Source organism: Vicia villosa, linkage group LG6, assembly GCF_029867415.1.
Source record: "Vicia villosa cultivar HV-30 ecotype Madison, WI linkage group LG6, Vvil1.0, whole genome shotgun sequence".
NCBI lineage: Eukaryota > Viridiplantae > Streptophyta > Magnoliopsida > Fabales > Fabaceae > Vicia > Vicia villosa.
The window spans coordinates 103,107,115-103,119,993 of record NC_081185.1 but is presented as its reverse complement, the minus strand read 5'-3'; the positions used below and the strand labels follow the sequence as shown (position 1 = coordinate 103,119,993).

At 35.6% G+C, this 12,879-nt stretch overlaps 1 protein-coding gene across 1 annotated transcript; it reads right to left on the bottom strand.

Annotated features, from left to right (window-relative positions):
• Positions 1–771: 771 nt before the first annotated feature.
• Positions 772–3,911, bottom strand: LOC131611996 (F-box/kelch-repeat protein At3g23880-like). The gene is made up of 2 exons (XM_058883807.1): positions 2,654–3,911; positions 772–1,539 (listed from the first exon to the last, which is right to left on the bottom strand). The coding sequence occupies exon 1, from the start codon at positions 3,844–3,846 to the stop codon at positions 2,656–2,658; it is 1,191 nt and encodes a 396-aa protein (XP_058739790.1). The 5' UTR covers positions 3,847–3,911; the 3' UTR covers positions 772–1,539; positions 2,654–2,655.
• Positions 3,912–12,879: the final 8,968 nt, after the last annotated feature.

Sequence of the window (12,879 nt, the reverse complement as noted above, 5' to 3'; positions counted from 1 at the left end):
CCAAACTCTAATAGACTAACATTAGAGAAGATGTTCAAAATTATAATTACTATCGTTGGATTCAAAAACAAGATATAAAAGAATTGTTAAAAAAGGGTGAGTAATAATAAGGCATTTGGGCAGACAACATACATATTGAAGTGTGAAAATTCTTAAAGATAAAGGCATTGAGCAACTCACCAAACTATTTAACAAATCTATAAGGCCAAAATAAATATCGGATGGATGGAGAATAAGCACTTTAGTCCTAATCTATAAGAACAAGGGATATAAAAAAATTGTGCATGTTATAGAGAAACTAAACATGAGTCATGTCATAAAATAACGAGAAAAAGTGATTGAAGGAAGGCTAAGGAGAGAGAATCAAGTTACTGATAATTAATTTGATTTTATGTTTAAGAGGTCGATCTAAGAAATGATTTATCTATTACAACGTGTGATGAAGCAATATCGGGTGTATAAATAAGATTTGCACTTAATTTTAATTAACTTGAAGAAGACATATTATAGAGTGCCTAGAGAAATTTGTTGGGTCCTTAATACATAACGATGTAGAAATAGAATGAGATGTAAACCATCAAATTCAACATTGTAGGAGAATCTCATAGGTTTTATGTGACACAAAAGTATTGTTCAATGAGAAGTGACAATTTTATCAAAAAAATGCTAAGACATGCAATATGTTGTATTTGACATAATGTTGAGCAATTAAGAACCAACATAAGAATAAAGTAAGTGTGATAGAGATGAAGACGTTGTGTTTATTGTGTGGTAAAATTAGACAATATAAGATTATAAATGACAATATTAGAGTGTTAGGGTAACACCTATAATAGAAAAGATGGTGAAAAATAGATTTAGCTAGGTTGTACATATAGAGAAAAAATATATAAGTTCTATTGTAAGGAAAATAGATGAGATAGAGAGAAATCAAACAACTAGAAGTAAAGGAAAACAAAAAAAAAAACTATTAAAAAGATCTTTGAGATAATTGAATTAGAGAGAAAATGATCTTAGATAGAATATTATGACATAATTTAATTCAACTAGTCAAACCCACTTACAGGAATAACACTTTATTGATGTTGCACGGAAAAGAAATGGTGTGTAACTGAAATTGCAAGACAAATAAACTGTATTTTCTAAAGACTACACAGATTTGTTCAAGGGCGAAATATCATTGTTCAGAGACATGAACAGTAACATATAACTAAGCATTTAAAATTTTCAAAAGTAAAGTTTAAAACATCAGAGAAAGAAGATTCTTAAAGCCGAATGATCATACCATAATCCCAGCAAGCCAAAGATAATTTTGTAAATAGAAAATGCAACTCATAATTGTTTGGCGTAGCCATATGCAACTCACTCATATTGTAGACAATGCAATACACAATGCAGGCAAAATGAAATAACTAGCGAAATTGCTATGGTTTTCCCTCAATTTTCACCTTCCAGATCGTCGATATTGTTACAAAGATCATCAAAGCAGGCATGAAAATATCTTCACTTGATAGTCTCTAAAAACATAACACTTCAGACCTGAGAAAGTTCAACATGAGAATTATTTGATCAAACATTTATTAATATATGGCCATTGTTCCAGAAAGTACTGCCAACAGTGGCATAATATCTAAAAGCTTTTAACCTTAGTGTCTAATAACAAACAGTCTATAGGGATTCAATATATTGAGTATTTTGAAATATAATTGTCAATTGCAGTATGTCATTTTGAAGAAATAAAACACAGTTTCCTAAGCATTGAAAAAAAGTAAATACATAAAAGTATAAACTGTCAAGTGAGAGCACTGATTTACTATAACAGCAATAATGTCAATCACATACATTGGAAAATGTGGATTGTGAAAACTCCACTAAAAAATAATGCTATTGAGCTATTTTACAACATTTTATATTAACTAGCATATCGGGGAACAATAGCGGTTTGTGCAAATTTCACTACAATATAGCGCTGCTGTAGCTGCTATTTAATGACACTATATGAAAAAGCATGGTGAGTGTTTTAGTTTTGATCCACAGTACATGTAAAAAGTTTCAATTTTAACACTAATAAATCATTTTTTGACAAACCATCAAAAGAGTGATTTTCTAAGTAGTTGTCATGTTAGAGTCAAACTTTTAGAGGTGAGGCAATCCCGGAGCACCCAATATTGTAAAAAAATATTTACACAAACAGGGGATCAAGACAAAGAAAGAACAATGAGTACAAAAATGACCATTCTGAAATCACCCCGTCATCAATGAATTGAGTGACCCTAGGCTCCGAAATGTATAGGACATACCAGATTCTTTCTCTATATTGAAATTCCCACTTTTGTGGCTGATAACAAGTCACTAATAGAAACAGGAAAACAATGTAACAAGGCAGCAAATATCATATATATCACCCAATATACTTCAATCAAGATACTTTGCAGTATGCTAAGTGGCTAACTAAGCCTAAAATAAATTGTTCAAAATTCAATTTAAGAACCAAAGAAAAACAAAATAACTTATTCAGGTTGCCAGTATTAAACAAATCGGTCTTTTAAGAAATCGGTCTGAAATTTCATCACACCAGCAAACCATGTCCTAAAATAAGATAAACAAATTGAAGCTATAACTCAAACAAGTATATAATTGAAAAGAAACTTACTTTCAACATGTTGAAACCAAGCTTTCAACATAAGCTGTGGAACTAATCCACTGAACTTTATTGGTAATTGCAGTTTTCTCAGCTCTATCATCTCTCAAATTATAAAGAATGGCTTGCTTATCTCCACCATTCCATCCCAAAACCAATGTCTCGCCATTCGGAGAAAGGCACAACGGGAACAAGATCAATTTTGGAAAATCGTATGAAAAACTTTGGTAACTAACTTTGATAAACCGAGTCCAAGACTCTTCAACTCCAAATTTCTTCATCTTCCAAATAACCATATCAGTTCCATGGAAATCATGACAAAAACAAAGACAATCCATCAACACAACAAGAATCGGCTCAAGCAGTGGTGCTTCATCAAAACCACGAAGGATTCGCAACTGACGATATGTCTCCGTCTTCAAATCAAGTGAAACAATCACAAATTGGTCAATTGGAATAACTCTGCAATCATATAAATCATAACGAGACTCATTTCGAATTGCCAGCCAATTAAGACTGCCACTAACATGAACACTGTTACTAACACCCAGTTCACTATATACACCATACTCGCGAGGAACCAAAGGTAAACTTTCAATGTTTCTCCAAACATGATCACCGCCGGAAGTAAAAACTTTCACCTCTCTTCCCATTTCACTGGATGCAACAATCTTATATGTGTCAGTTGAATTATCATATCCAAACGAGAATTTCCATGATCTAAATGGATCTTTGTACAACTTAGGGTGAGACTCATGAAGAAAAACTATTTTGTTAGATAATTTCCTGGTTGCCGGGTTCAATAAATAAAGAACAATTTCATCAAAACTATCACAGGAAAATTTTACCAGTATGCAGAGTAATCCGTTGGAAGAACCAACAAGACGATAGTTTCCAATGTAACCCAATAGGAAGGGAATTTTGTGAGGGAGGGTGATGGAGGAGGTGTTGTCGACTAATCGATGTATCGGGTAAGGTAAGATTTTGAAACCGTTGAATGAGAATGATATTAGTGCGATTTGGGGGGTTTTTGCGGATTGATGAAGGTGTAGTTTGATGAAAGTGGGTTGGGAGATTAGGGTTTTCCATGACTTGCAGACGCACCTGAGTTGCAGAAGAGATTTCACCGGAAGGAATGATAGGATTCGGGAAATGAGGTCGTCCGGGAGAACTGCGCGCGACATCAGAGACTTTTTGAAATTCATCGGAGCTTTGCAAATTGGCGGTGGAATAGTTGTGTCGTTAGAATGTTGAAACCCTATCACATGGAAATGCTCTTTATATTTATTTTATAGATTTTATAGATAGTCTTTTTCTATGAGAAATCAAAATGGACTAATACTAATGGGTTGCGCGGGCTTTTTAGTGGTGTGTTAAAAAAAAGGGAAATTCTCACTATACATACGCTTTGGAAAATTATACCCCGTACCCCTACGTTTATCCCAATGCCCCTATAATTTTTTAAAAATTCCAATTTTATCCTTTTTTATTTTTAACTTTTTATTTTTATTTTTTATTTTTTCATTGTTACTGTTTGTACGGACGGTGGGGAGAGACTTGGAGACTGTTACGTTGCCTGAACCGGATAACCAAACATGCAGTATTCCGGTTAGTGTAATAAAAAAGCGGACAACCCAAGGGTGGGTGATCCGGTTTGTTTTTTTCAACTTTCATCAACCGGATATCCCAGGGATGGGTATTCCGGTTTGTTGTGTGTCCCAACCGGATATCCCCTTTGTGGGTATTCCGGTTCTTGTTTTTCAAAATTTTTTTCGTTTTTTTTTTAATTACTTTAATTTTAATTTTTTAATTTTTTTAATTATATATTAAACTAAATTAATTATATATATTTAGGTGTGGATCCTCCTTTGAAGAAATGCGATGTAACTCAAACATGTGTGGATACAACTGATGTTTTTGTAACTGGTCAAAAATTTGCTACAAGAAGAGGCGATAAGTTGGATTAAGGACGTTGGAATCAGGAATAAAGTGACAGTTATAATAGCTCGTTCAGATATCAAAACAGGCAAGCGAGGAAGAAGTGATAAATTAGTATTTGGTTGTGATAGAGGTGGAAAATACAAAAAAAAATAGATAGCGAAACCCAAAGTGCTAGTAAGAGATGTGGTTGTCCTTTCAAAATTAGGTCAACACCGTCGAAAGATGGTTCTGGATGGAAGATCGATGTAAAATGCGGAGTACACAACCACGGCTTACCTGATAGATTTGAAGGTCATGCTTTCGTAAGTCGACTAAATACAGATGATAAGCAACATATTGTTGATTTGACAAAACGCCATGTTCCACCAAGACACATATTATTGTCATTGCAAGAGCGTGACCCGGAGAATGTCACTCGGATCACGCAAATATACAAACATAAGAGTAAGATACAAAAAGACATAAGGGGTCCTAGAACAGAAATGCAACAATTGCTCAAGTTGGTTGAAGAATCAGGTTATGTTTACTGGAGTAGGAAAAAGGATGAGTCAGAAGTTGTGAGAGATATTTTTTGGGCACATCCAGAATCAGTGAAGTTGTTGAATATGTTTCCTATTGTATTGATTATGGACTGCACATACAAGACAAACAAGTACAGGCAACCGTTGTTTGAAATAGTTGGTATGACATCAACTAAATTAACATTTGCTGTTGCATTTGCCTATATGGAATCTGAGCAGACAGAGACTTTTTGTTGGGTATTGGATAAGTTGAAACAGTTGTTTATCAAGCAGGATAATTGTCCTCAAGTAATCTTGACTGATAGAGATCTTGCCTTAATGAAAGCCATTGAAACAGTATTTCCAAAGACAACTAATTTGCTTTGTCGATTTCACATCAACAAAAACGTGAAATTAAAGTGTAAGGAACATGTTGTGGATGATATGCGAGAAACAGTGGAGAAAATGTGCTTTGAACTGATAAAGGCTAGTGATGAGATGGAGTACCATCAACGGTTGAAACAACTTGAGGATGCATGTGTTGACTCCAAAGGTTTTATTGATTATGTGAATGACACATGGTTGACACCGTACAGACATCGATTTGTCGAAGCATGGATCAATCAAGTGTTACATTTGGGCAACACCACAACAAATAGGTATATGTGATTTTATCGACATTGTTTCTTTATATTAATATTACAGATAATTAGTTGTTTTGTTTTATTTAAAGGGTGGAGTCTGCGCATTGGAAACTTAAGCAAATGTTAGAGAATAGCTTAGGTGATTTATGCAAATGTTGGGAGGCTATGAATGACAATATCAAGATACAAGTGGGCAACATTAGAGCTTCATTTCAGAAGAGTTTTTATGAAGTTGAGCATGCACATACTAGTCCTTTTTATTCAAATTTGTGTGGTTCAGTATCAAGAGCTGCATTGAGGCAGATTGCTGAAGAGTGGTTGAGGATTGACATGGTGGGTACCGATACGCAAAAGTGCGGATGTACTCATAGAAAAGTATATGGGTTAACATGTGCTTGTGAGTTAGGGAGATATACATTGAGTGGTGATGCGATACCAATTGTGGCTATTCATATTCATTGGAGGAAACTAAGTATGGAAGGAAATCAAGATATAGATGCAGATGATGGATCAGAAATAGACATGACAAATGCAATCGATGAAATTTGGAAAATGTGGAGGTCATTAGATGTTGTCGGAAAAAGAGCATTAAAAAGCAGAGTGTGTGAGATTGCTTATCCAACTACAACAAAGATGTGTCCACCGCCTGAAAAAATTAAAACCAAAGGAGGGGTTAAGAAAAAAGGGAAGAGACCTGTGGGATATGATGTTTATCGTGATCCTTCAGGATATGAGTATGTTGATCAAGCACATTTGAGTTCTCAAAAATTTTCAAAGAGGTTATATTCACAACTATCCCAAACCTCAAAAAATAGAGAATTTGATAAATACATTGTACAATTTTCAGATTACATCAGACCATTTATTGATGACATTGTTGATGTAAGAGATGATGGAAATTGTGGGTTTAGAGCCATTGCATCTTTGCATGGTTATGGCACAGATGGATGGTCAATGGTTCGTCGGGATTTGGAGAAAGAAATTATAGGTCCTAGAAGTAATGATGAAGCTCATGAGATATATATGATAATCTCGGGTCTGACGGTCCTTCGTCATAGATAGGCACTGGTACCTCCATCGGCTCATCATCCTGTGGTGCTCTCAAACGAGGATGTGACACCGTATAATACCACGGCAAATAATCATCGTATGTCTCGTATGGCATGGTGGCAAAAGCAGCTGGGGGATCATCGTGGGATCGGGTCACCTGCAACACACTCTGCATATATGTAGCCCACTCAACATCCACATCAAGTGTGTCTACATTAGGAGGAGCAGTCGGTATGTACTGTCTGTATCCAAACTGACGCAAGCATTTGTCAGGTAAATATAGAACTACAGTACCAAACCACTTCAAACCACCCCGATACAAACAGATATCATCAAAAGGACGGTGCACCCGATGATCCTCAAAAGGGCGCCAGACAATATCGTGAGGAGTCAACTGATCTAACACAGCTCGAATGTGTAGCGGTAAAAATGTGACTCGAGCGTAATCGCACATTCGAAGTACAACAGAGTCGCCACCGAACTTTATTTATTCCAAAAGGAAAGGGAAAATATCGATAAAACCCACAAATAAAAAGAAATGGATAAGATGGTCATCACAACCAAATTAGGATTCGGGAGTCGGTTAAGCAAGGGGAAGGTATTAGCACCCCTTACCTCCATCGTACTCGATGGGACCCATTTAGTTAATTCTCGTGATTAATTGTTAGCTTATTATCTACTTGCGTTTATTTATTAGGTTGGAAAGAAGAAAGGAACAAAAAATGTTTTTTTTATTGTGCTCGCCAAGACGTTTGTATCTTGTGCCTACGTATTCCCTAGTGCAATGGGAAAGTCAGAGCAATCGTAGTTCGGGGCTATGGAACCACGAAAGTTTGTTGGTTGGTTTTAGCGAGAGGTACTCGATCGCATTCAAACAATACTATGCGCACATGGATAGGAGATTGTTTGCATCACTACAAGAATGGATAACTAAATCAAGATTAGGACAAGATTTTGGCCATCATCGCATTCGAGTGGAAAACGTTCGATCTTCACATGTGGAAGTATAATTGCATTTGAATTTTGACTAAGTGTCTCGTTTTATGAAAAGGTTTTAAAGTTAAAAGGTGTGAATAAATTGAAGTTTTATTGTTAAGAGAAATCAAACATCTAAACAAAGGCTTAACGGCCATCGCCTAAATGCTTGAAAGAGAAAATTGTACAAGTACGTACAACCCCCTCGTAAGTTATGAAAAAGATTGATTTGAAGAGTTGAAAGATATTTAATTGGGTTCAAGTATTTAAACAAAAGCTTAACGGCCATCGCTTAAGATACTTGAAAGAGAACTTGTTAAATCAGGTTTTTAGAAGTCTTTAATGAAGTCAACGCACTTAAACAATGGCTTAACGGCCATCGCCTAGTTGCTTAAAGAACAACTTGTACAAGTACATACAAACCCTTCTTTATTATCCATTATAGACTAAAATGATTCGATTGTTAAAAGAAAGCGCTTTATAAAAAGCTGAGTTAAATTGAGGTTTAAGGCGTCTTTAATGGAGTTCAAGCGTTCAAACAAAAGCTTAACGGCCATCGCCTAAACGCTTAAAGAACAACTTGTACAAGTACGTACAAACCCTTCTTCGTTATCCATTATAGACTCAAATAATTTGATTAAAAGAAAGTGTTTTGTAAAAAAGGTGAATTAAATCGAGTTTTATGGAGCCTTTAATGAAATCCAAGTATTCGAATAAAAGCTTAACGGCCATCACCCAAATACTTTTAGGACAACTCGTACAAGTACGTACGAACCCTCCTTGATTCATCCATTAAGACTCAAAATTCGATTCGATTAAAATGGTATTTTTTGAATCATTTTGAAATATTTTTGAAATAAATTCTATATGTACAAAAGAATATATTTTATTTTATCTCTTAATAAATACAGTAAATAAAATAAACAAATGAATATATTTTTTTGTGATTTTTATATAAAAGATATCTAATAATAAAATGCTAATTGTTAGTTATATATAGAATCAAGATAATAAAAAAAGACAATAAAAATAAAGAAATGGGCCATGGGGGTGTTAAACCCGGATGGTAGTAAGGCCCAACAGCAGCAAGATACAAAAATAAAAAAAACAAGGGGATCCTTGGGCCGGATCGGTTGAACCGGATCCGATGCCCTCACCACTAAAACCGGGTTAAAGAAACCCTAAACCAAAACATTCCAACTTAGTCGTTCAAATCTCTCTTCCTCTCACGTTATGAACAAAGCAACAACAACACCATATCGTTCTTCTCTCTCGATCGCTCAATGATTTCCAGCGATAATCACAAGCCAACATTCAAACAAAGCAAAATCATTAGGTCAAACCAATCCCCCATCATAACCCTAACCCCCAATTTCATTAAGATTCAGTGATTACAAAAACATGTTGAAAGAAAGGAACAAATGGAAATACATGAAGCTAAATGAAAAAAAATCGAAAAAAACCGGTATGTTCTCTTGGATTTCTGCTTCTTCCTTTTTCTTCTCCTTCTACTGCGATGTGCGTCTGTGAGTGTGCTTACGAGGGTGAAAATGTGAGCGGGTCGGCTTTGTGTGTTTGCAGGATGGAGGTTCGGTTTAGGGTGAGGTTGAGTGCGAGTGTGAGGATTGAGTGGTGAGTTGTGTCTCTGAGTGAAGGTTTGAAGTGATTACTCGGTGGGTTGAGTTTCTGAAGTTCTGGTATTGAGAGTGTATATTGCAGGGCTATGGTTTTGAATGCACAGGTTGAAGAGGAGGTCTGAGTTTGTATGGTTTGTATTGGGTGTGAGTTTAAAGAGAGGTAGTAGTTTGTTTTCTGGGCAGAGGTGAGTAAAGGGTTTGCGGTTTGTGAGTTAGGGATTGAATTTGATTTGGCAGAGGTTTAGTATAGTATGCTTCGTGGCCTCCTTTGCTGTTGTGATGAGTACATGTTTATATAGGCTGAGATTAGGGTTTTAGATGTAGAATTGGGGGGAAAATGGTATGAAGATTTGAACAATTGAAGTAAATGTTTTTGTTGCTTTTTTTGTACAGGTTATGTTTGACTATTTTGGTGAAATTTGTGGCTTATGAAGCAGGCTTTGGAGCAGGAAGTTTGGACATTTATGCAGAATTTTTGGACTGATCTTGCAGGCTGGTGGAGAGCACAAAGCGTGGGAGAGAGGAGAAACAAAATGCAGATTTTTTTGTCTTTTTTTTGTGTGTATTGTTTACTAAAATGTACATGGGCTTATGGAGAGAACAAATTGGGCCTAAATTACATAAAAGGCTAAACTTCTATTATATTTTTTATTCATTCTTTAATTAATAACTCTAAACTTAACTAAATAAAAAATAAAATATAAAAATAAAACTAATGACTAAAATATTTTTTGATATATTTCCTAATTGAAATGATGCAAAAAATGCCTGAATCTAAATGGAATAAATGATGGACTTTAAATTGAATTTTTATTTATTATTTTTTTTGAAGTAAAAAAAAATGAAAGGATGAATAAAAATCGAGAAATATGCAAGAAATGCAATGATTTGCATGCAAATGAAATGTGAATGCGACATGACTATATGAAAAAGACTAGGTCAAAAATTGGGGTACGACAGGATGTCAGCCACTTTTTGCGTCCCCTGCCTATATTCCCATTTCATCGCTCTAGCCATCAGACTATCAATGCCACATAACCCAGAAGTACCTCTCTTTCCAACAGTTGGAAAGTACTCATGAATCCAACACTGAAACAAAAGTAAAAGTTACTATTATAAATTAAACTAAATTATAATAAACTAAATTAAACTAAAATATTAGATATTAAGTATAATTAAATAATAAGTAAAATTTTAAACCTGAAGAAGAGAGGCATAACCGCCAAGCTGCTTGCATGAATAAAATGAGGCATCCCCTAAGTATCTGTACAGAGTAACCAGTGCAGTTGCCTCCAGCAATAGCTTCCACAAGTATCCAAATCTCTCAAAAGTGGAAGATATTTTGCCTCGACAAGAGTAAAAGTCTTGTCGGCAAGAATGGTACAACCTAATAGCAACATCATGTATGCTCTCATAGCGCCTGTAAAGTTATTCGCAGCTCTTTGTTGCTCAAAAACTTGCTTCAACCAATCCAATTTATAGTAAGGACCCCTTACAGCAGAAGCCTCTGTAGTTGCATCACTCAGCGAAACACCAAACAACTCAACAGCTAGATGGATAGCACCATAATCGGTGACAATAACATCGGGGTCAACCAGCTGGCCCCTAATCGGTACATGAAGAAGACAAGAAACATCGTCTAGCGTGATGGTCATCTCGCCGAACGGCATATGAAATGACGATGTTTCAGGATGCCATCTCTCAACAAAAGCAGATAAGAGATGCGTATCTACCCTGGCCAAACTAGTATACTGCAAAGATGACAGGCCAGATGCAACTAACCAATTTTCCATCTGCCTTGGGAGCATTGCCGAAACCCGTCCTATTAATTTGCTGCCATGTGCAGCAACCTTTAAGGTCGGCTTTGCAACTAACCAATAAAGATGTATCAGTAGGTCCTCCGGGAAATGTCGGATGCTGCGGACCAACCTCAGGAGCATCTCCCTGTTGTCCCTCGCCATCAGCCTCTCGACGTTGTCTTCCTCTTTGACGCATTCCGTCGATCGCACCTCCTCTTCTTCGAACCACTAAAAAATAAAAAATAAAATAGTTAACAATTAAATAAAATGTTATTAAAAATAATATATGATATTAAAAAAAAATAACTAAAAAAAAATAGGAACCGGATACCCCAAGGGTGGGTTATCCGGCTGAGGGCAAGAAGAACCGGAAACCCCATTGTTGGGTTATCCGGCTGAGAAAAAAGGAACCGGAAACCCCATCATTGGGTTATCCGGCTGGTAACGGAAGAAAACGAACAGAACCGGAAACCCCATAGGTGGGTTATCCGGCTGAGAATTTTTTTTGAAAAACTTACTTTTTAAATGAAATGTGAACCGGAACTGACGAGGCTGGGTTATCCGGTTTTGGCTCAAAAAAATTCCCTCTTCTCAAACGCTGTGTAACCGTGAAAATGAGTGAAAAAGTGAAAAATTTTGTAATTTTTACTATTTATACAGGGGTAAATTTGTCCGAAATTTTTTTTATAGGGGTATTGGGATAAACGTAGGGGTACAGGGTATAATTTTCTACGCTTAGAGATGTCAAAATAGGCTCGGCCCATAAACTCAACAATTTAATCGGATCGGACCGTAAAATACTTTAAAAACACACTACTCTATTTTTTTGGGCAAGCCCATCAGGCCTATGTTTTTTATGGGCTGGGTCAAGTGGACTTTGGGTTGGCCTATTAAAAAAAGATTTTGGTCAATTTTGGGAAAAAAAGATTGAGATAAGATATGATTTCATAAATGTGTTTTCAAGTGATAAAGAAAAGTTAAAGAGGATGAAGATATATTTTCAAGATGATGTGATCAAGGAAATGGATGTGAGATGGAGAGAAAATTTGATAAGTATTGGTGTGAATATTAAGTTATTTTGTACTTTTACATAGATGATTATGTGGTATTCATATATTTTAGATATGCATCTTGAAGACATGGATGAAGATGTGCAACTTCGAATATAATTTTTTTTTTTAAATGACTTCTGATATGCATCTTGAAGTAACCTTTTTTTTTTAAAAAAAAAAATCTTCGAAGTTGCATATTCGAAGTCACCCTTTTTTTTAAAAAAAAATATCTTCGGAGTTGCATCTCCGAAAACATGTATGGGGCAGAATTAATTACAACAAAGCAATAAAGCATGGATTTACCATAAATAATCCAAATTACATAGATAGTTCAACATAAATTTAAAGTTACATATTGTTATAAACGGGTAGTTGGGGACGACACAACATTTTGATAACATCTCCTCCCGATCTTTGAAGTTTTGCATCCAACTCGATTGGACCATTCGAAGAATATTGTTGAAAAGTTATCCATATAACCTTTAAATCGTCGCCGTTCTTGAGCTCAAATGGGGTGAACTTGATGTTTCCTTTAGATTCAAGTGAAGATGAACGATGCGCAAGCTTGACAACCTTTCGATTCCTGGATATTGCAATAGAGAGTTCAGTGTCGAAATCAGCTCGGTGGACGGTTGTCGTA

Bases quoted from the DNA above. Each gene is read 5' to 3' on its own strand.
- LOC131611996 (XM_058883807.1), bottom strand. From the start codon at position 3,846: ATGAATTTCAAAAAGTCTCTGATGTCGCGCGCAGTTCTCCCGGACGAC.